The sequence below is a fragment of the Grammomys surdaster genome, unplaced genomic scaffold, assembly GCF_004785775.1.
Source record: "Grammomys surdaster isolate TR1022 unplaced genomic scaffold, NIH_TR_1.0 213, whole genome shotgun sequence".
Taxonomy (NCBI): domain Eukaryota; kingdom Metazoa; phylum Chordata; class Mammalia; order Rodentia; family Muridae; genus Grammomys; species Grammomys surdaster.
The window spans coordinates 3,635,223-3,659,711 of record NW_021604658.1 but is presented as its reverse complement, the minus strand read 5'-3'; the positions used below and the strand labels follow the sequence as shown (position 1 = coordinate 3,659,711).

Below are 24,489 nucleotides of genomic sequence, written 5' to 3'. Positions count from 1 at the left end.
TTTTTCTTTTTTTTTTTTAAAGATTTATTTATTTATTTTATTTATGAGTACACTGTCGCTGTCTTCGGACACACCAGAATAGGGCATCCAATCTCATTATAGATGGTTGTGAGCCACCATGTGGTTGCTGGGATTTGAACTCAGGACCTCTGGAAGAGCAGTCAGTGCTCTTAACCACTGAACCATCTCTCCAGCCCCTAATTTCTTTTTCTTAATTTTACTACTTGACCCTGATTTTATAATCTTAAATCTTTTTTTTTTTGGTTTTTTCGAGACAGGGTTTCTCTGTATAGCCCTGGCTGTCCTGGAACTCACTCTGTAGACCAGGCTGGCCTTGATCTCAGAAATCCGCCTGCCTCTGCCTCCCAAGTGTTGGGATTAAAGGTGTGCGCCACCACCGCCTGGCTATAATCTTAAATCTTAATGTATAGTAAATACATATTTTCCCTTTTGTTTTTGTTTTTGTTTTTGTTTTTTCGAGACAGGGTTTCTGTGTGTAGCCCTGGCTGTCCTGGAACTCACTCTGTAGACCAGGCTAGCCTCGAACTCTCAAACTCAGAAATCCACCTGCCTCTGCCTCCCAAGTGCTGGGATTAAAGGTGTGCGCCACCACCGCCCAGCTTCCTTTGTTTTGTTATTGAGACATGATCTCGACTAATGTAGACCAAGCTGTATTGGAATTCAGAAATCCCCCTGCCTCTGCCTCCCAGAGTGTTGGGAGTACACTACCACACCTGGCTCTGTGTACATATTTTGTAAGTTACCTTAATTCTGGTTTGGAGCTGGGAACTGTATAAGAAAGAGAAGATGTTGAATTCTGGCCCTAGTGTCTTCAGATACTTGAGGTCTCCCTACTCTTCTCTATTGTGGTTGTAGACACAACTTGTGATATCTGATCTTCTTGATAGCCAGCCTCAGCTGCTTCTGCCCAGTACCTAGTAAATGCCATGTAAGTTGGAGGATGTTCAAGGGAACTGTTTTTCCACACAGATGTGCTAGCAGATGTGAGCCTCCCCAGGTAAATTGGCACGTTCAAAGCCATGGTCACATTGCTCTTCTAATGGATGTTGCAAAGGCACCACCATTCAGCAGCCACCTCTGAATAGACTTTCCAGGACCAGCATATCCTGTGACCTTGCTGAATTGAAGGTCTTAAGAAAGAGAAGAGTGGTGCAAGGAAGATGCTTCGTTGTAGAAGAAGGTTTTCCTTAAATGTTAAAACATGAAATTAGAAGGGCTGGAGAGAGAGAGAGAGCACTTTTCAGAAGACCCAGGTTTGATTCCCAGCACTAACACACTGACTTACAACTAGCTGTAACTAAAAACTCCTGATTTTCCAGGGGCTCCTACATTGTCTTCTGGCCTCTGAGGGCCCTGCATAGACACATGCAGGCAAAACACTCACCCACAGTTAAACACGCAAACATAACAACTGCAGCACACTTTAAAGAGAGGAGTCCCAGAGATCATGAAAGATTGTCATGTGACAGATACTTCCCCAAAATCAAGACTAGACTCTGTATCCAGGGTTGAGAAAAATGGCTGGCTTTGTTTCTGAAGGACCATGGTTCCTTGCTGTCCAAGCTGGGTTGTGTTACCACATGCATTTGAAGTTTTCTGTGGTCCAGAGCTATAAAAGAGGTATCTGGGAGCTGGAGAGATGGCTTAGCAGTTAAGAGTACCCTCTGCTCTTCTAGAGGTCCTGAATTCAATTCCCAGCAACCACGTGGTGACTTACAATCATCTGTAATGGGATCCAATGCCCTTCTCTGGTGTGTCTGAAGACAGTAACAGTATATTCACATCGTAAATTTTTTTTTTTTTTTTTTTTAAAAAAAAGAGGTATTTGTAAAATAACTGATTTTTTTTTTCCTGTTGATTTCTTTTCTTTTTTCTTTTGTTTTGGATTTTGGAATTGAGGCAAGGTTTCATTGAGTGGCCCTTGCTGGCCTGGAACTTGAAATATAGACCAGCCTGGCTCAAACTTGGAGCAGTCTTCCTGGAGTGCTGGGACTGCTCCATCACACCCAAGTCATGACAGTAGGTTGCTTTGTTTTGTTTTGTTTTTGAGACAGGGTCTCACTATGTAGTCCTGGCTGACCCGAAACTCTGTGCAACCTCCTAACCACCATGAATCATGGGGCACAGCAACACTGATACCTTTGGTCTTGGAGGGGTAGGAATGATTGTAGCTAATTAGGAATGTTGAATGTTCCTCTCTTTCAGACATTTTGCCCAGTTTGTTAAGGTAACTAGTGAGAAGAATCCAGAGTGAATCCAAGTTTACCTGCTCCCCGGGTCTTATGTTTCTTGCTGTCTGCAGGCTTTCCTCAAACTCATAGCATCTTCCTGCCTCAGCATTCCAAATGCCAGTTTTACAGCATTCCTACACCCACCTTACCTGGCTAAGTTTGAGTGAACAAGTGAGGGCTTGGTGTAGGAACAGGAGAAAGCTGTACCAGACTTGAGAAGCGGCGGGGAATGGCCACAAAAGTTTCAGATGTGAGTGTGAGCATGGTGTATTGGAACCACCCAAACGGTTCATGCTGTCCCATCCCAAGTGGAATCATTCTGTCTCCACTGAGCACTGAAAATACAGTTTGTAGATTGTGTGCCAGCCCTAAAGGAACACTGGGTCATCTCATCTCACACTTGGACGTGAAAGCGAGGGTCAGCGATTGAGGGCTTGCTGGGTATCGCCCAGCTAGGAAGGAATAGGACTCATTTGTGAGATTCTAGAGTCTACTTCTGTTCACCTTCCCTCTACATAAACAACAGCACAGACACACGTTAGGGGCAGCCCTGTCTTTCCTGTGGTACTTTCTCCAGCAGCCAGTTTCTGAGACTGTTGTCTGGTGCTGCCTGGCTTCCAGGTCACCTCTCAGGTTCCTTATGGCTTAACTAAAAGAGTACATGCCACTCTTTTAGTGACATCTGGGAGGATTTGAATTTCAGTGGTTACTGTGACACCCAATGGGAATAGCCTGTCAGTCAGGAGGTGGTGGTATTATCTGACTGAGATCTTTGTTTTTAATCATAATACTTCTCATTTTCTTTCCATGGTGATCACCACAAGCCAGCTGGTGGTGGTAGAAAAGTCTCCCTTTAATTTCCACTGTGGATTATTAGTTCACTTAAAATGCTGTTTAAATTGTACATAAGCCATGAGGCTTTTGATTATTGTTGGAAATCAACTGGACTTCACAGAATGCTCAACAGGATGGACTCTTGATTCCACGCATGCTGTGGCACCATTAGCAGGGACCAAAGTTCAGAAATTAAAATGTGTTGTGACCCTGTATGCGTAGTTCCTGTCTCTTCAGAAAAAGCAATGCAGTTCTCTTTATTGAGAATTAAATCAAGCAGTTTAAACCTCCCTTAAATGATGTGGTGGCTGTTCTTGGTTGTCAACTATATCTGGAATTAAAACCCAAGCTTCAGGGTATACCTGTGAGGAATTTCTTCTCTTTTTGTCTTTCCTTTTCCTTTCCTCTTTCATTTCCTCTTTCCTTCGTCCAGGCAGGATTTCTCCCCTGAACTCCCAGAGATCCAGCCTGTTCCCATCCCCATTCAGCGTCCCCCCCACCCTCCACCAAGTGTTGGGATTAAAGGCATGTGCCACTACCACCCAGCTAGGGACTTTTCTTGATTTGAAGACCCACTTTAATCTTACACCTGCTGGCACAGCCCATAGAAGGACATGGGGAAATAAAGCTTTGTTCTACTTGTCCTTTACTGGCATTAGAGACTCTGAATGTCTCCTAGATTCTTGGACTTACTATGGGTAGCCAGCCCAGCTGGACCAAAGCCTTTGAGCCCCTCCAATCCCATATCAATTCTGCTCCTTAAGAACCTTGACTGCTACGAATGAGAGGAACGCTGGGTGATTATGTGATTTCCCCCTCCCCCGCCCCCCCCCACCTTCCCGGGGACTGTAATTGATCTTTGTTTTCTACTTGGCCTGTGGTTTCTTATTGGATACAAAATGTCTCTAGCCACTGCCTGGACATTCTTACAAGGTGTTTTATTTTAAGAGGAGCGTGTACAACTCTGAGGTCAGAGGCATCGGATCCTCCAAAGCTGGAGTTGCAGGCTGCTGTGAGCCATCTGCTGTGGGTGCTGGAAGCTGACTGGGCCAGAGCAATGGTCTTAACTGTCACTGTCTCTCCGGCCTGGCCTCACTACCATTCTTGCCTTCCTTCTAGGTCTTTCTAGCTTGTCTGGACCAGTTCGAACCACCACTGTTTCTAATACTTTCTACCTGCTTGTCTCCCTTCCCCAAAGAAGTCCCTTTTTTAGGATGCTTGTGAGATTACTAAAGAGGAATAATGCAGGGCGTGGAAGGGCACACCTTTAATCTAAGTGCTCAGGATTCTGAACCTTTTAAGTCTCTGAGTTCAAGGCCAGCCTGGTTTACCTGGTCCTAGGTCAGCCAAAGTCACATAGTGAGGCCCTGTCCCAGTCTTCCCAGGGTTTTTAGTACCTTGCAGCCTGGGCCATTACTTACATGGTAGCTTAGTCTTGGTGAGTCGAGGCATATGGCTCCATGCTTGTGACCTACCCAATACTCATTCTGTAGATGGAGCTGTGAATTCAGTGTTTGTGGATTCAGGGCATAACCGGGGACCTCTGCCTGTGTACTTTTTTTAGGCTTCCTACAGAGGAGCAGTGAGAAAAGAAATAATTCTACTCCAGGGAAATGCATAATTGAGAAGCTGTCTGCGTGCTTAAGAAAACACCCTGTATGGCCTCTCTAAAGCAGAAAGGCTGCCAGAGCCATTGTTTTTCTTTCTCTCTCTGGTGTTTGTGTAAGATCCGTGAGTTCAGTGCTGCTCATCCTGGCCACTGGGCAGCCACGGCTGTGGACTTAGACAGCTGGGCATGGCGCTGCATGCTTCTAATCCCAGCTCTAGGGAACCGAGACAAGTTCCAGGCCTGCCTGGGCCATGAAGAAAGCAAACAAACACAACCCAGACCAAACAAAAAGAACTCCCACCTGCTAATAAACAAAACAGCAGCATTTGGCGTGAACTGCGGCTGGATGCCACTTCCAAGGCTCTATGTCCTCTTCTGGAATTTTTGTCCTTGCTAGGAGCAGAACCAGGGTGTTAGAAATACTGAGTATGTGTCAGGAAACCCAGTAGAAGGGCGGGGAAATAGTAACTTAGCTCTTTCACCTTTTAGCCTTTGGTCACCACAGCCTAGCTTGGGATCCAAGGCATCTGTTGTGGCTAAGCCTAACTCTGAGGCACAGTGTAAGGTACCATCTCCCACTTCTGTCTCCTGCCAGCATTTCTGTGTGTAACCCAATTCCTCATCGAACAGGTGGGAGACCGAGCAGGGAAGACATCGGGCTCTGGTCCCTGTGGGTTTGAATCTGAATCCCTTTAGAAATCAGACAGGTCACATGAGACTTGTGACTACTCATGGAGCCCATTTGGCTCAAGGATGCTGTGAAGAGACGTGTATAAGGGACACCAGCCGCTCGCCACTGTTTTCACTGTAGTGCTGGGCAGTGATATTATCCACTCCGAAAGGTAGAGCTCCCAAATGGCTGTCGTGGGAAGAATGAAAGGCGGGTTGGTGGGAGGAGGGCATGAAGCCTCCCACAGAAGACTTGCTTCTAGTGCGTTTAGAGAGAAAAGAGCATTGTGATTCGCAGGTTTTCTGTTAAGTCCACACGGGTCCCAGACAGTCCAGCAAGGACGAGCTTATTTATCTTCCTCCCCCATTTCTCTTAATAATTTAATCTTCAAAGCATGGTGCAGGTGTTAATTAACACTCACGGCTCTCCTGGGAAGGTCGGCAAGTGGGAACGCACCCCCCCCCCCCATTAGAAGTCCGGGGAATAGACAGGTTGCCAGAGCCTCTGGTAAGTGAAGCTTTAGAGTCATTCATTCATAAGATTCCACTGGGAGCCTTGTTTCTCCCCTCCCCTCTGCTCGTAGAACTGGGACTACATGGTAGAATCTTGAACGAGGAGTAATGGGGAAACAGGAAAATGGGGAAGAAGTTGTGAACTTCATGGTCATTACGGTTTTTCAAGTGTGAGGACGTTATGTCATTGATTTAATTCATCTACTTACCTTTTTAAAATACACAAACATACATACACTGGCCATCTTGTCCCGACAAGATGTTACAAAGGGAATCACGTCTCAGACAAGCTGGCTACCCTCCTCAGGGGTTTTATTAAATGGGAAGTTAGTCTTTTGTATCCCACACTTACTCCAGCAGAGGCCATCCTCTGTTGGTTGTGGCTCCAAGGGCTGGTATCCTCCTGGTATCTGAAAGTGGATGAAACTCAAACAGGACCGTTGGATGTGGAGGATAGCTACCTTGTCAGGGGTGACGATTGCTAGAAGGTCTTTTCCCAGGGACTGCACAGAGTTCACTAGTCTTTGACCAGGGATGGTGATGATGCCAGTTTGCTGGGTGCCTGCGTAATTCTGTGCTAATACATAAAACCTTCAACTATCTATCGAAGCAGCCAGGCTAGAGTGGACACAGGGAGAGGGAACACAGAAGAAGGTGATGGATTATGTGGCAGGGTCTGTTACCCCTCTGGGTGGCACATGCGCTCATCTTTTAGGAAGCTTTGTTCCATTTGCTGATGGCCATTTTCCCTTTGCTTTAGGCTGCTAAGAACAAGCTCTAGACCTCTGCCAGAGAGTCCTTCTTCTGAAGACATCACCAGTGTGTGGAGCCTGCCGCACACCCACCCCCTGCCAAACCACGGCCTTTACCTGTGTCTTTCGGTGTTTCCCGTGCGACCCATCCTGTGGGAGTGCCTCGTGGGCTGCCCCGGAGTTCGCCCCACACTCGGCAGCGCCAATGGTGAAGATGACAAGATCCAAGACCTTTCAGGCATACCTACCCTCCTGCCACCGGACCTACAGCTGCATCCACTGCCGAGCTCACTTGGCCAATCATGACGAACTCATTTCCAAGGTACCTGCCACTGAGGAGGGCATTTCCTCTCCTGGGGTCACGGACTCATATAGACTGGGATATTTATTTGCATGCTGTCTTTTATATAAGGGGAGGGCTGACCCACAGGCTATCTATTCAACTGAGAGTTAACTCTGATTTGTGGGAACAGAGTAATGATTCTGTGTGTTATTTTGGAAGTTAGATGTCAACTGTGTCAGAGGCTTCAGGGCCTAGCAGCTCACAGGCCAGACAAGGGAGAAAAAGGTTGTTTGTTTGTTTGTTTGTTTGTTTTTTGTTTTTCAAGACAGGGTATAGCCCTGACTGTCCTGGAACTCATTCTGTAGACCAGGCTGGCCTTGAACTCAGAAACCCACCTGCCTCTGCCTCCTTTTAGAACCTTATGTTTACTTGGTTTAGCTTGGTGAACGAAAAAAATGCTTTCTGCTTGGAAGTGAATTCTCAGAGGGGTGAGGAAGAGAGGGTCTTGTGGAGGGTATTTGGTTTTGCAGATCATCCAGGCCTCTGTATGTTAGGCAAGAACTTGACCACAGAGCCACACTCCAACCCCACTGGAGCAGCTTCGTTATCTGAGATGGGAGAGCCCCTGGCCAGCCCCAGGGAGAGTCGCAAGGCCGTAACATTATGATACTTGTTCTTTGGGGAGGAGCAGAAGTAGCCTGTTGAAGAAGCTGAGCCCCTGGCCTGTTGGGACCTTTATACATGAAGTAATACAGTGTGACATTTGATCACAATCAAATGTGATCATTTGAAGAATGAGCCCGTGGTTTCCCAGAGGTGCCCTTGATAGCTACTTCTGAAGTTGAGGCCGGGGCTTACCAATAAATGAAGCCAGCATCATGATTGTGTAACACAGGAACCCAATACTTTGGGCAGCATTCTCAAGGGAGCTATCTCCCTCCTGGCTCTAGATTCCCAGGGGAGGAGGAACAGGTTTTACTGGGGCTAGATGACAAAGAGGAAAAGATCGTGGGAGAATTTCCCCTTAATAGCATCTTTCCTGAGAAGCACAGGAAAATCTTCACACAATTAGAGGACAAACAGATACTTATACAGATCCAGACTTAAAAAAAAAAATTAGCACTCTCCAGCTGTTTGCAAGAAGTGCTGGCAAAGGCACCCACCCCTCTCTGCTTTCTTTTCCTTAGGTTGTGTAGCCTCAACTTCATACTAGTGACAGCCAGCATCCTTCTTTTGCAGGCTGACATGACAGGCACATGAAGGCTGCCCAGACAACTAAGTCTGTGGTCATAGATTCTAACCTAACAGACCTCTTATGGTTCTATTCCAGGGTGCTGACTTACAGGCTTGATTCCTAGAGTGCCCAGGGTCCTGGCTGAACTTTACCTTTTCCAACTTCTCTTCTGAACTTTGTTATTTACACTTAAGCCTGCCTTTACTTTCTACCTATATCATATAATTCCTTCTAAGTTTTGGGGTAAACCATTGGCTGGGAATTTGGATATGGAAGGCTATATCATTGGGAGAACTAACTAGCCAGTTTCCTGGCATGGAACATGAGCCCACAAACTTGTATTTGAGTTGGCTCTGTCTCCCCTTCCACAACCTTTTTTTTGTAGACATTTCCAAAATAAGTGTTTCTATCCAAGGGAGGAATCTGAGGCACCATTTTAACATAAGAAGTGTTCTTGGGTATAAGAAGTCAAGGCTCCAATAAATGATGTACTGAAAACTGCTATCTCACCCATGTGACTCTTTAAGGTGAGTGGATAGTCATATATCATACCGGTGAGAAACTGAGACTCAAAAATATTCAAGATTTCAACGTGGAGGTTAAGTAAGAAAAGTGATAATTGTCTGCTGTTCAGTCAGATTTCTTGACAAGGTCTTTCTTTGAGCTGATCCTGAAAAGATGGGTAGAAGTTGGACATGTAGAGATGGCAGTGGCTTTTCGGGGTCACATCTGCTGTATTTAGGCAGATGTGCAGGGCCTTGCTTTGTTTTAGCCACGAGACACTAGCGGCGTTCCATGAGCATGCTGGTAACCGGTATCTCACAGCTCTGCCAAGAGCAGCCTCCCCTCCCCCTTTACCTTCTCTCTCGAACCTTCCATGTCCTTTTGTGAGTCCTGTTTGACTTAGTCCCCTGATCAGAATTTGACAGACTCATGGCAGAAGCTCAGTAAATGATCAGATAAATGGGGAGATGATGCTTGAGCCTTGGGAGAAGATGAGGAAGAAGCAGAAAAGTCTGTATTGCCTTCGTGTCCTCCTCCTTACCCGTTTTAGGGCAGGAAGGCTCACAAGTCTAAGCCAAAGTCAGCAGAGGCTTTGATTTCATTGGCCACGGCCAGTGCACAGATGGGGCACATTAGAGCTGGATGATTTAGGAGTTGGGTGAAATGCCTGACTAGGGAAAGAGCGAGGGAGCTGTGCTTGGCATTGTACAAAGATTCCTTTATTCCGCTCCACAGCCACCCCCGGCATTAAATAATCTATACATCCTTATGCTTGTCCCCTTAATGGAAAGATCATTGCCTCGGCCCCCTCCTTGGAAAAAATGGGCCTTTCTTCTCATGCCCACCCCCCTCCGTTTAGGAAAGTTCAAGGAGAGAATGTCCCTCCTGTTCCCCTCTTGACTTAATCTCCTGTGTGGTTTCAGAGTAGGCCCAGTAGGAGTAGAGAGCTGGGCAGCAGATAGTCGGGCGGGGACCCCAGTGAAATTAATGAGGCTTTGTACTTGTAATAGGGTCTTTAGTCAGAGAGCTGGATGTTTGTTGGGGGGGGGGGGGGCAAAAAACATAAAAAGTGAGCCTGACTTCATGATGGAGAGAGACAGGCCCAGAGGAGTGAGTGAGTGGCTAGGATGCCACCAGGGAAATGCAGCATTGTAAAGTTTGAAACAGTTGAGTGTGTTGATTCTGGGGGTGGAGAGCTCTGTGCTGGGCTTGCTTCCTACCCGGCTCACTTTACATACCCGGGAGCTAAGTTGCCAGCAACCAGCTGTCCAACCCCTGAGTCTCAGTTTCTTACAAAATGGGCAAAATGGCATCCTCTGTGTTCATAGTGCCCAAGTCTATGGGGGCTGGAGTCACCAGACTGTCACCAGAGTGGCTCCTGAACAAGTTTACCTCTCACAGGTCTGGAGGCTGGAAAATCCCAGATTGGGAAATTTGGCAGACTCAGTGTCTCAAGGTTTACTTTCCAGTTCACACATGGCTTGTTACCGTGTGGCCTTATGTGGGAGGGGCCAAAGATCTTCCTCCAGCTCATTTCTTTGTTAGCATATTTTGTGTATATGCTTTGAGACAGTCTTGTGGAGTTGCCCCTTTCTATGGTCTTTAATTGCTGGGCCTTAAGAGGTTTTTCTGCTTCCAGGTATACACAGGCATGTGCTGCTGTGCTTTGTTTGTTCTGGCCCCTTTATACTGACAATAATCTCACTTATGAGGGCTCTGCCTTCATGGCCTAATAACTTCCTAAAAGCCACATGTCCCCAATACATCTATTTCAATAAGACCGGGGGATAGGTGTACACTGAGACCACATCAAGTGGCAGGTAACTAGCATTTAGTGTATGCCTTTGTGTGCTGTCTCCATAGCGAGGCATACCTCCCGGGGGGAAGGGAGCAGCCTTACCTCATTGGGTTGCCACACAACTCAGATGCAATCAGGGTGGATTGTGAATGACAAAAATCTTCACAATATAAAGTTGTTCCAAATGTAAAGCGGGGAGCAGGTTGGAGGGATATTCTGCTTAAGTAAGGAGTTTTCCATCAAGACCTGATGTATAGACATTGGATGTAGGGAAAGGGCAGTTGGTAGCACAGTGTGTCTAGAGGCAGTACCAGAGCCTCTGGACTGTGGGAGGGGAAAAGTTTGAATTGATAATAGAACTATCTAGAGAATGTGCTAGCCGGGCAGTGGTGGCGCACGCCTTTAATCCCAGCACTTGGGAGGCAAAGGCAGGTGGATTTCTGAGTTTGAGAGTTCGAGGCTAGCCTGGGCTACAGAGTGAGTTCCAGGACAGCCAGGGCTACACAGAGACACCCTGTCTCGAAAAACCAAACAAAAAAAAGAGAGAGAGAGACAGAAAAAAAAAGAGAGAAAGAGAATGTGCTAAGGCGTCCCACAATCTCTTTCTCGAGGGTGTTGTGGTCCTCATGCTGGGGTGCTTGTCTGCAGGGGGATTTTGAGTTGGTCTGAAGAATTGCTTGCACTATTGTTCTTAATGTTGCCAGCCCCAGAAAGCATCAAAATACACTTGGGTTATAAAATAATAATGGTTCCCACCGGATCAGTGAGTTCTTCTGCCTCAACTTCCCGTGTAGTCAAGATGTACAGACTGTACCACCAAGGCCAGCGGGAGGCCTCTCCCCTTGCTGTCCTCCTACCGACCCTCAGTTGAGCAGCCAGGCATTTGGGGATTTGTGACTTCATTCCGAGACCTGATCCTTATCGGAAGGAAGCGCATCGTGGGAGGCTGTTAGGTGGGTGTCCAGGGCAGGTGGAAAGAAGAAATATTTTGCTCGCCATCCTACCTACTTGTTACTGTTTGGTTAGATCTTTGGGTCTGATTATTTTTTAGAGACAGAGATGCTCCAGAACTGCAAAGCTGTCTAGTCTTGGTCAGGAAACAGAGTAAGGCAGTGAAGCAGCAGCCTTAGGTTACACTATGTCTGAACCAGGGACCTCTGTCTCAACCTGGGCCATGTTCTGTGGGATAAGCCCTAAACTGACTTGCCTTCTGATTTCTGGCAATCCCTCTGAGGCTAGGAACTCGGGAGGCGTGTTTTTTGTTCCTTATAGGGTTCCTCAGGCTAGCTATGGTGGCATTTGGACTCTTTCTTCCTGCCAAGAGATTACATGTAGCATTGTTTTTGATAAGAGAGTCAGGAGGGCAATATGCTACAGCTGTATTGATCTTGTGGCTGCCAGAGGGCTAACCTGCCCTCATTTCCCACCCGTGCCTTTGAGCCCTAGGGTTGACACCTGTGGTTCCCAGAAAGACTTTGACCTCTTGCTCCAGTGCACTGGCTTATAGGTTACAGACATGGGGGTGCTGATGTGGCAGCCTAGAGATATGCCCCATCCTGCTGACCGTCCTGTCAAGACAGACTTTCTCTTTTGTTTCTTCTGCTCACCATTTTGTGCTTTTAATAAATACTCTAAAGCAGATGTTTTCACCCTTCCCAATGGTGTGACCCTTTAATACAGTTCCTCATGTTGTGGTGACCCCCAACCATAAAATTAGTTTCATTGCTACATGCATAACTAATTTTGTTACTGTTATGAATCATAGTGTAAATACAGGATGGTCTTAAGGCAATCCTTATAAAAGGGTCATTGAACCCCCAAAAGGTTACAACCTGCAGGTTGAAAACCACTGCTCTATAGTATTAAGGTCCTGTGCAGAGGATCTATCTGGAATGTTTGAACTAGCGTATAGGAAGCCCAAAATTAGATTCCAGAACCACTGATATGTGTAATTCCAGCATTAGGGAAATGGAGACAGAAGGGTCAGGAAGTTCAAAGGTCTCCCTTGGCTACATAGCAAGTTTGAGGCCAACCTGAGCTACATAAAGTCCTATTTCAAAACAGAAGAAAACAATCACGTGAAGAATATAGAAGCATGGGAAATGTCTGCATTTCCTTTTCTTTAGGTAAAACTGAAAACAGACAGACCTTGGGCTGTTAGAACAGTTGTAATGTGTGCTCCCATAGAAGGTAGTAATGCACAAGGAACATTTCCATGTAACACGGCCCTCACTGACTAGTCCCCTAGTGTCTGTCTCTAGCTTGCAGGTGATGCTGTACTCTGAGTGTGTATATGTTTGCCTGAATGTATGTATACCATGTGTGTCTGGTGCCTGAGGAGAGCCCTGGATCCTCTGTAACTGGAGTTATGGTCCTTAGCCACCATGTGGGTTTTAGGAATTGAACTCTGGTCCTCTCAACTGCTGAGCCATCTCACCTGCCCCTTGCATTTTTTTTTTAAATCCAATGAATATATGTTATATTTGGTTTAAAGAAAAACACTGAGCCGGGCAGTGGTGGCGCACACCTTTAATCCCAGCACTTGGGAGGCAGAGGCAGGTGGATTTCTGAGTTCGAGACTAGCCTGGTCTACAGAGTGAGTTCCAGGACAGCCAGGGCTACACAGAGAACCTCTGTCTCAAAAAAACTTAAAAAAGAAAGAGAAAGAAAAAGAAAAACACTGAAATAAAATTAGTTTCTATTAACCATGGGAAGAAAACAAAAGCCTGAAATTAAATCTGTAAATAAATATCTAGCTCATAAAAGTTTTTGAGTACCAAGGCTTCACTCGTATCCCAGTAATTAAAAGGCTTTCAGAAACAGGTGATTGACCCATTCCTGTGTGACATAGATCAAAGTTTTGAGTCTTTGTGTTTTTCTTTTTTTCTTTTTAAAGTTTCTTCCCCTGTCCTCTAACACTCCTCCCCATGTCTGTCTGTCAGTCTATAGGTGTGACCGTGCCTATGTATCCATGCTTCCGTGTGGAGGCCAGAGGTCAGTCTTCAGTGGTATTTCTTCTCAGCTGTTGTTCACTTTGTCTCTTCCTGGCCTAGAACTCACTGATTAGGCTTGGTTGACTGGATGGCTGACTGACTGAATGGCTAGCGAGCCCCAGGAATCTCCCTGCCTCTGCCTCCCAGTTGCAGGAAATGTATACCACACCTGTCATTTATTTATTTTTTCCTTTTTTTTTCTCCCTTCACACCCAGTTTTTCTTTTTTAAGTATGGGTTGTAAGGTTCAAACTCAGGCCTGTACCGCAAGCCCTCTGTCTCCCCAGCCTGAATGTCATGAAGGGATGCACATGTGCGTGTTTCGGGTAAAAGAAATCTGAACAGAAAATTTTTTGAACTACATGGCCTGGTTGGATTGCAGCAATTCTTGGTAAAACGCAGTTTGGAACCTGCAGATGCTGTGCCGTATGGTGTCTTCAGGGTGAGATGAGCCACAGATGAGGCTGATCCTGTGATGACAGCAGGGACCGAGCTTGTACTTTCTTCTCTTGAGTTTCGTTTGCTCCTTCCTGTTGTTGCACAAACATCACATATACACCGAGCTCTCTCTGTGTGCACGGCCATGCCACACATAGGGGGATACTGTCTGCATGATCTCACTGAGGAGCTTTGATCCTCAAGGCAACAATAGGTTCATCCCTTGGAGAGTTTGCACTTGACCTTAAGTTTCTCCTGAGACAGCCATCACCAGTATGATGACATCTATGTCCCATTAGTCCATGCGTGACAGAGTGGTTATGATGTCATGTTACTCTGACGTCAGCACTGCTCTTCAAGATGGCAGTTTATCTAGTAGTAAAATAAGACTAGCACCAGGAGGCAGGTTTCCACCAGTCTGGGGTCTGTAGAATCCATGAAATTATGTATGTGATTATTATATATGCATAGGAAGATAGCTCTGTCTGTTTGACTAAGCAGGCAAAGAAACCAGCTGAACCCCTATCTACATAGAGAGTGCGGTTCTAGCTGTACTTGAAGGAAGTATCTGTGAACTAAGCATGGTGGGCACATACCTGGCAATCCCAGCTCTTGGGAAACTGAGGCAGGAGACCTTTACCCACTGTGCTTAGAAGTCTGTAGAAATAGCGGGAGGGGCCGAATGCACACAGGCCATGCAGGAAGGCTGCAGGGAGAAGCCTTTCTTCCGGGCTAATAAAAGATTGAAGAAGGTTGAAGCCATTTTGCTGGAAGTTGAGGCTTCATCCTATTGGCAGTGTGATGTTACTGAAGACTGGGCATGCTGTTTGTATATGCTTGGCCTAGGGAGTGCCACTGTTAGAAGGTGTGGTCTTGTGGAGGTGGGCTTTAAGACCCTCATCCTAGCTGCCTGGAAGCCAGTATCTGAACAGCCTTCAGATGAAGATGTAGACCTCTCAGCTCCTCCTGCACCATGGTTGCCTGGATGCTGCCATGTTCCCACCTCGGTGATAATAGTCTGAACCTCTGAACCTGTAAGCCAGCCCCAATTAAATGTTGTCCTTATAAGAGTTGCCTTGGTCGTGGTGTCTGCTCATAGCAGTAAGACCCTCACTAAGACACTGGGTAAGTCATGTTGTGGCCAGCTTGCAGTTAGTGCTGCTGTTGTGTAGAAGATAAGAGAGCTGAGGAGGGGTCGCAGTGGCAACTCGATTATGTCCACTGCTCCACTGCTGTGGTCTGAATGTTCTGGAAACTGCATGGCAGTTCAGGCCTCCACTGTGGACTGCTGCTTGGCATGCATAGATGCATACAGTGGTTGAAACAATGCCCCTTCACTTTCAGGCATGAACAGGGGAGTCAGTTCACTCTTTAGATGGCCACATGGTTGCTCCCTGGGAAAATGCATGACCCGGCACCTGTGTTACTCACCGTCTGTCATCAGGGGAGCCCTGGGGACCAGGACTGATAGTCTGTGTCTTGCTGCAGACTGCAGAGAACTGGAACACAAAGGTGCTCAAACAGAATCCTTTCTGTGTGGTTCCTTTAAATACCAGATAGAGATGTTGACTTAACCAAATGAGACATGTGCTGCAAGCTTGTTCTGTGGCTGACAAATAAACATGTACCAGAGTACCCTAAGATTCCAGATTGTATCCCAAGATTGGGTTTTACATGACTGCACCATAAGATTGGGTTTTACATCAGTATTTGGACAGCTATTCATAAACTTATTTCCACTCAAAATCCATGGGGGGCAGACATACACACACATACACTTTTAACACTTTTATTTATTTTGAGACAAGGTTTTGCTCTGTAGCGCAGGCTGGCCTAGAACTCTATAGTGTAGGCTTCAGGCTTGCAGTTACTCTGTATCTTGCTGAGATTACAGGTAGGCATCATGACTCTTCCTGGCCAGAAACGTATTCAGGAGTGTTCGTCATGTTTGGGAAGAATCATGTTTGGGAAGAAGACTTGCTGTGAGCCTGCCCTACTCCTGCCATTTTGCTCTAGCTCTTCCTCTGGCCTTCAGAATGATAAAGCTGTCCCCTTGCTGGTTTGGTTGCTGGACTCGGAAGAACTGACCAGAGTCTAAGTTCGTGTACAGTTTGTGCAATATTTTATTTCTTTTGTCAGTCTCACCGTCTGCCCCCCTTTAAAGACGGTCTTGATATGTTGTCAGTGTTGACCTAGGATCCTCTGTTTTAGCCTGCCTGGTGCTAAGATTTTAGGGGTAGAATCCCAGACTCAACCTGAGTGATACTTCCTTAAACACTTGTTTTGGGGCTAGGGATGAGGAGATAAAGGCGGCATGATTCCTGCAGTGAGGGCCAGTGATCTTAGTACGATACGGGGAGAGCAAGGCTCACTGCAGAGGGCAGAAGAATGTTAATACTGAGACTGGTTTGGGTATCATTAAAAAAAATGACCTAAGAAATTTATGTCACTGCTGTTGGCTATGTGCTGCCTGTCAGACTGTTCCAGGTGTTTCTCCTTCACATACTTTACAACAGCCTTTCTAGGTAGGCATTACGTGGCATGCCTGAGGCCAGGGTTACAGAGGAGCCAAACCTGGACCCGCCTAGTTTTTTTCAGCACAGCCTGTGTGACCTAGGCTGTTCCTTTTGGCCTTTGCCAACGATGGTTATTTAGAAGTATCGGTGGTGGTAGATACCGCCCTCTGTTCCCCACACAGCCCATGCTGGGGAATCTTCCTTGCTCCTCCACTTAATTTCCATACACTGGAGGGGTGGGGGTGGACCTTGGAATGGAACCTAGGACCTCACCCATGCTAGGCAAGTACCATCCTACACGAAATCTCTACCCATTCTCAAAGACCAGCTGAGGTTGTTTCATAGGGACTGTGCCTGGCCTGTAAATGTCCCTCCCTGCTTTGAATTGTTACAGAACTGCCTGGTTTTTAACCCCTGACCCCCATCCCATGGAGAGTCTCATTGTGTAGTCTAGGCCAGGCCGTGTCCTCCTGTCTCAGTCTCAAGTTCTGGGATAATGGGTCCACACCCCCAGCAGATAGATATAATTGCCTTGTTTCCTAATGAGGTTCAATTGCCCTTAGAACTCTATAACTGAGTGGCTTTGAACCTGAGCTCTCACCTTTGAATTAGGAAACCAAGGCATAGAGAGAGAAATGGAGGAGGGCTTTTGAGTTTATTCTTAGCTGTCCACTGCTTACTGCCTTACACATAACAGGTGCTTATAAGCACTGGGTCCAGCCTCTGCTGCCAGGAGAGTGAAGGTGTCAAGCCTGTGGTCCTCCAGGACTGCTCCACTCTGACTTTCTTTTCTGTGTTCATCTACGTAAGTACAGGATGCTAGCCTGGCAAGATTCCTTCCACCTCCCCCACCTTCTGAATGCAAGACCTTGCAAAAGAGGACCCAAGGCAACAGTTTGGTACAAACCAGGCTGCCAGCATTCTGACCTCCACTCAGGGACAAAGTGAGACTAGCATAGCAAGATACATGGTTTGATGTTGGGTGGGGAGGAATTAAACGAGGTAACTGGAAAGCACAGTGTAATACAAAGTATAGGCGTGGTAGTGACTTCCTGGGGCTGGCCCTCTGTATTTTCCTTCTTTGGGAATCTTAGCTCTTGCATGGCAGCCGTCAGTTATCCTCAGTGATGGGCGCCTTTGCAATCATGGAGTTTCTTTACAATGTGAAGGTAACTGCGCAGCAGCGGCCGAGGGGCTCCCACCTTAACTCCCGGTTCATCTGTGAGCTTGGTTCATTCTTTTTGTTTTGCTTTTGACCCACATTTTAACCAGTTACAGAGATGTCCATCCACTGTGACAACTGCTGCTCTGGCCTCTGGAAGAGGGTTTCCAGGCTGGCTTTGCATCCCTAGCTGAGAATGGCTTATCAGTTTGCCTCATTCTGTGAGGGTGCAGGGTGGACTTGGGGGTTGAGGTTCTTTTGAAAGGAGACATTTTCTTTATCTTAAAACAAAACAAAACAAAACAAAGATATCTTTGTTCCTGAAATTCAGCAAAACTGCAAAACCCTGTGATCCCAAGTATTGTCTTAGAGGTCAGAGCAGCCAAACTCTGCTCTCTTCCCTCCCTGGCCTATGGCTGGGCACTGAGTCAGAGGAGGGGGAGCGGGAAAGGGGAAGAGACAGAGCCACCGGCTGCTGCTAAAAACAGCAGCATCCGCTGGTCCACAAACACCCTCTTTAGACCCACAGTAATGTCAGAGGGCATAGCAGGTGGTGTTGGTCCCCCTTTCTCTATGGCTCTTCTCCCTTTGTTGGGTTTTGGGGGGGCAGCTTGTAAATATCAGTAGGAAATTTGCCCATCTTTGAGAAGCCAGGAGCCCCTATTCCTTTATGTTAGGTTTGGCCCCGTTAAGAACATTTTTCATTTTTCTTTTTTTAGCATTGGTTTCCCAACAGATGGATAGAGAAACATCCATGAATGTGAAAAGAGGCCAGCAGGAGACCTGCTGATGCAAGCCTATCCCTTAGCTCTTAGAGTAGGGATACCAAAGTGACAAAAAAGAGTCTTGGCCTCCCTGAGCTGGTCCACTGGATCCTTTGGCTACATAGTAGGAAACAGCCAAAATGGGAGCCCTCACCCTGAGCCTGGTCGAGATTGTCTGTGGTGCTGAGAAACCATCACCTCCATACTGTTCAGATTGTCTTCCATGAGATGCCCCAGTGCCCACAGCTTTGCCCCTGGCCATCCTGCAGTGCCAGCCTGTGCTAGTTCAGCCTAGCACAATTGCCTGCTATTTGCTCTTGTTTGGGGAGGCTGTCTGTTCTCAGGGGCAGGGCCTCTCCCTGTTAGCTGCTCTGCTCATAACTCTGGACCTTCTAAAAGTTGCCCAAGCCCACTCGCAGGCTCCCCTTTTCACTTTCCATGCTGAAAGCTCCAAATGACAAGAAGGGTACCCAGGAGGCTTATTCCAGACAGTTTTTACCCAGGAAACCTGAGGAGAGGAAGCAAATGAAATCATATTTCTTCATCCTCCCCTTACCAGGAGAAAGAAGAAACGCAAAGTCTATCTGTGGGGGAGGAAAGCTCCTCCCTGCCTGTCTGCCTCTCTGTGAAAACAACAGGCCATTCCGCCCTGGGCACTGTGGGGGCAGGGTGCTGGGTAAGTACACGAGGAAGAAGGAAAGCCGATAAGATAAGCCCTGGCACATCTAGGTCACCAGGCTGCTGCTAGCCACCTGTGTGATTGGTCACCTTGAAACTGACAGGGGGATGGACTTTGGTTCAGGGCTAGACTGGCTGACTTCCCATGCCTCGGTTTTATTCAGTAAACATTTATTGAGCACCATTAGGTGCCAGGTCATGTGCTAGGTATTCAGGCTCCTGTATGTCTCTAAACTGGCTAGTGTGGATCCCAGGCTTGCAAACAGTGCTAAAAAAAGAAATGACTTCATTCAAAAAAACTGAGCTTGCAAAGAAAGGGGAGGTGAGGGGTGAGAGTGGGGAGCCTGTCTCTGGGAAGGAGGGCCTCTCCAGAGTCTTGAGCCTCTCTTTGGTTTGAAGCCAAGGGTCTACAAGACTTTCTGTAAAGACCAGATAGTAAATATTAGGCTTTGCTGAGCCTATCATCTTAGTGGCCGAGCTCTGTGGAACCAGAGAAAACATCAACAAATAGCGTCAGAGCTCCACCAAAACCTCACGTACAAACATGAGTGGCCCTGGGCTTCCAGGCCTTGTGAATGCCTGGGGTAGATGTTTGAGATGACCATTGCAAAGTGAGTGTTGGAGGAAGTGGCCATACAGGGCTCCAGTTGGCATGGCATGACATGGATAGTATAGGAATTGAGGCAACAATATGGGAAATTCCATTCCACTGCCTGGACTTTTTTTTTAAGCCAGCTTAAAAAGGTTCCTCATTCTAACTGGAAAACGTTGTGCAGCTCTGTTGAGTAAAGAGTCAGTGGCACCATTTTCAAAATCTTCTGCTTGAGGCCTGGCTTTTGCACCAAGTTATCACTGTTACATTGGACAAGTCTCTAAACCTCCCTGACCACTAAACAGACAGTGAACACTGCTGTATGCAGTTCTGGTGGCCAGAATATAATTAATGCCTATAGACAGCTTATGTTCTAGTTGTTATAAAATGGGCTGAAACACTGCATAGATGTGAAGTCTTGCTCTGTGGCTAGTGGACAGGAGTCCATTCTGAGTGCAATGTGTCTTAGAGTCATGTCTAGGGAGCCATAGGTAAGGCAGATGAGCAGAGCCTGTGTCAGAAGCGGGAGGTCTGCAGGTGTAGGTCACAGAGTGTAAGGAGTTTAGACACAATTTTGTATGCTGTAACGGACAGGAATATTATATAGCACAGCCTGTTTCTGGAAAATCCAACTTCCCTTTAGCTTCTGTAAACTGTTTGCCTAGGCCTTTGAGTTGACTAACATTGCTGATCATGTATAGCAGTTGATAAAGCATTGATAATGTGCTATGGCTGTTTATAATTATTAATAATCAGGCTCCATCACTGCAACAATGCTATCAGCTAAGCAGCAGTCAGGTAAATCATTTGCAAACCACAGGCCATGGCAGACCTTTATAAAGGTGCCCTGTGTGGCCTGGAGGCTCTCGGGGCCTGGGCCCAATGTCCCCAACTTCTTGAGTTAAGGCTGCCTGAATGATTAGAAGCTGTCCGTTATAGCCCCACACTTGGAAGCTTCTATTACTTTTTTTAAAAATGACATCATTCATTTATATATATGCATGCAGTGGGTTTGCCTGTGCAAAGAATCTGTAGAACGAGACCTAGAGCTTGGTAATTTGGAAAGGCCAGCCAGCTGTGAGTAGCCCGAATTTGCCTGATCTCAGCCTTGTCTTTTCATCTCCTCCCACCCAACACTTCCTCCCATTCACCGTCGCTGGGGTGACAGCTGCCATGCCCAGATTTTCTGCAGAGCAACCGCTGTATCAATCAACCATCATCTTCTTAGCCCATATAAAGTGTTGTAGAGACAAGGTCTTGCTTACTGTATAGCCTAGGCAGGTCCTGAACAACCTGCCTACACCTCCAGAGTGCTGGGATTACAGGTGTGGACCAGCAGGCCTGGCTGTGTTTGTTTATCTTAGGCCATTTATTTTTTCCTCTGTGGGTGTATGAGGGGTAAAGTATATATTTGGGTGTGCCTGCTGCGTCCCGTGTGTGGATGTCAAGAGGACAGTTTGGATCCTTAGTTTGGATCCTCTTCTGCCATACGTGTCCTGGAACTTGGGTGATCAGACCACGGCAAGCACCATCTTGCCACCCCTACCCCCACCATCCCTTTTTTAAAATAGGGTTTTTTGTTTGGTTTTGGGTTTTTTATTTGGTTTCTTTGTTTTTGTGGTTTGTTTTTTTTGGCTCAGATCCACCGCACAGGAGAGGATAGAGAGGGAACCCATGATCCTCTGCAGGGGTAGACAGTTTCTTAAAGTAGACCTTTCTTAAATTGTTTGCTGATTAACTCCCTTCTTTCCAGAAACCAGACGAGAAGAGGGAATCGACAGTCGGCAGGGCTTGAGAGCCTTAATTAACTATGGTCCAACTGGGTCAGGGGAGTGACCTTTGGATTGCCCCCACCCCCGCCCCCACATAAATACTTCAGCTCACTGGAGCAGAGTTCCCCCATCACTGAGGGGTTAGAATTCCAGCACCCAGCCAAGGGAATCTGTTTCTGTAAAGCACAGGCCTGCCTGTTCATTGCCTTCCTCCCTGGCGCTCTGGTCCAGCCAGTGCTGCTGTTTCTCCAGTGCCCAGTCTCCTGTTTCACACCTCAGGCTGAGATCCTGCAGCCAGCCAAATGCTCTTTCTCAGCTTACCTTTCCTACCTGCTGCCCTCTGATAAGCTCCTGAGAGGAGGGCAGAGGGAGGGAGGGTGGAAAGGTGCCTACCCCCGCCCCCACCCCAAGCTTCTTTGTCATGGGCACGGTACCCTGAAGCTCCACAGAGCTGTGTAGGTAGGGTGGTAGTAACTCACAGCCTAGCTCCAGGTCTCTGCTGGCAGATGGAACCTGGCTTGGCTGGGGCCTAGTTGTGTATACACTGAAGCTTTACCTCAGGGTGGAAATTGGAGGCTGAAGTTTGAGTCAGGAGACAAGACTCTGAGGTGTGGTTCTTGAACACAAGGGTTTCCTGAATCAGACTCAGTTTCTGTAAAATCTACCCTGGTCATGCCAGATTCACTGTCTAATTCCCTGGGCCGTACTGAGACTGGAACCTGTGGCTGGAACAGGTGGGAGAAGCCAGTGGACAGATGTTAGTTAGATAGATAGGCCTGCTGCAGTATATATAGCGTGAGTCCTTGGGAGCAGAGATGAAACCTCTTCCTTTTCTCCACCCTTCCCATGTTCTGAGTAATGGTTTATGCCCAGCTCCACAGGCTTTAATTTACCTTTCTGATGAGACAAATGTGTGTAAATAAAGACGGCAACAATGAGTCTACACAGGTCACAGTGCAGGCCTGCTTTGGAGAATAGCCGTGGACTCCTAGGCCAAGATTCCCTGTTACCCAGTACCTAGGACCTGGTTATAGAGTCACCAAGTTTCCTAGTAGAGTTGTAATCCAGCCTTGAGACTGTTTCCCAGGGAGTAATTCTTCACCCATGGCTATCAGAGAATGACCTTGTGGGCCCAGGCCACAGTAACAGAATCCAAGAACTGGGCCTCTATGTCTGCGTTGCTCTTGAGTATCCAGAGACTGTTTTCAGATGTGTATGGAAAGGTGGCAATTAAATGTTTGTCTCGGAATAACCCCAGCCTCTGCGCTCTCCCTCCCAGGAGCCTGCGCCTAGGGAAGATGATTAAAAATAGATCTGAGGAACACTTCCTGCCCAGCAGATGGCTGACAGCAAATGCTGGGGCCTGTGGCTGACCTTTCTTCTGAAATCTGCTCTGTGTTTCCATGATGCTAATTGAGTCCCTTGTTAGACCTAATCAGAGGCTCTATCACTGACATGTAAAACACCAGGACTTATTGTCCGGGCTCAGCAACATGAAAGTGCTGCAGTTGGTATGAGAACACCCACTCCTTGGTCCACCTGGCTGTCCTTGTGTGAAAACTAACACATTCTGCTTTCAGATCGACTACCCCTCTGTCAGCTATCACTCACCTTGTCCAACCCCACCAGCAATGGAAGTTGAGTAAGGAAGCAGTAAGAAAGCCCAGTGTTGGGAAGTACACACAGTACACCAGGCTCACAGACAGATGGCTGAAAGGGATCAAAGCCTCTTTGGGAGTCTAAGAGTGGCCCAGGCCCCAGGCCTTTTTCCTCACCCACACAACACAGATAGTAACTGCCTTCATAGTCCTAGGGGTTACAAGATGGCCCAGCAGCTAAAGATGCCTGCTGCTAAGTCCGATGATTTTCGTCCCCACCACCTGTAGAGTGGAAGGAGGTAACCAGTTTCTGGAACTTGTCTTCTGACTTCCATATGTACACACATTCACAAAATAAATGAATACATGTGAAAAAATTGTGGGAAATATAAGGGAGGGGTCTTCATTTTACCCACAAATGGGTCATACCTGTACTGGTACCCTCGAGTGGTTGAGGTGTGATCACCTAGTTCAGGGTCCCTGGGCTTCCACATTCGTAGCAAGATGCTGTCTTAATTTTCTTGACACCTGTTTGTATCACTGTTTCTTTTAAGATATATTTATTTTATGAGTACACTATCAGTGTCCTCAGACACACCAGAAGGAGGCATCGGATCCCATTACAGATGGTTGTGAGCCACCATGTGGTTGCTGGGAATTGAACTCAGGAAGAGCAGTCAGTGCTCTTAACTGCTGAGCCATCTTTCCAGCACCCACTGTTTGTTTCTATCACATGTGGGCAGGGTAGGTGGCTGGCTTCTGACTTCGATGGCTTCTTATCTTAGGCTTAATTCTTTTTTCTTCCCAACGAAAGCCCTCTCCTGTGGACATACCCAGGCAGTGCTCCAACCCTCTCCAGGCCAGCCATCTTCTCTAAACACAGAGTGTTAGAATGTTTTATTATTTATGTATTTTTGGCCTGTCTCCTGCTTGGCCAGATTGTAATAAGCACCTTCAGGACAGACATCTAGCTGAAATCCTCCTTGGTACCCAGCCGGTCTTGCAGCTTTAAATAAAGGACACTTATAGGCTGTTCATGTGACCATACAGGATGGTTCTGAACCACTCCCTCCCTCCCTCCCTCACTGGTCATTTAGACATCCTCAGTTCTTTATTTGTCTTTTGACTAGGAAGTGATCTTCCAATGCCTCATAATTCACGGTGAACCCAATACTTTCATGTTGGCCAAGGAAGTTGAACACCAGATTATATGACAGGAATTTTAGTTTCCCTAACTATGTGTTGAGAGCCCTAGGGAAAAAGATCATCAGTTAGACCAGCCAATGAACAGCAAAGACACAAGGAGGAAGTTCATAAACATGTGGGAAGGTCTAACAGTCAGAGCTGTTGAGTGTGTGCAGTAGCTGTCTTTAGAGGATATGCGCTCAGAAGGTTGGCCCTGTCAGAGACCTTGTCAGCTCCTGCAGCTCACAGATTACACAGTGTTGAGCGTTCCGAGACGGGCTGTGGAGCCTTTCCTGGCTTGGGTAGGAGCAGATCGCCTGGTTATTCTGATCCAGTTATGTTCA

General features: G+C 46.9%; 1 protein-coding gene across 3 annotated transcripts in view; it reads left to right on the top strand.

Moving 5' to 3' along the window:
* The window catches only part of Ypel2 (yippee like 2), a 59,490-nt gene that overhangs the window by 15,037 nt on the left and 19,964 nt on the right, over window positions 1–24,489 (top strand). Inside the window, exons 2-3 of one of the 3 annotated variants that reach the window (XM_028772459.1) lie at window positions 6,638–6,951; window positions 18,880–18,969. In XM_028772459.1, coding sequence (XP_028628292.1) covers window positions 6,638–6,935 — 298 coding nt within the window. In that variant the 3' untranslated portion in view covers window positions 6,936–6,951; window positions 18,880–18,969. Of the gene's footprint in view, window positions 1–6,637; window positions 6,952–18,879; window positions 18,970–24,489 lie in introns of those variants that run through there. The other 2 variants (XR_003712017.1, XM_028772460.1) reach the window with 2 other exon arrangements.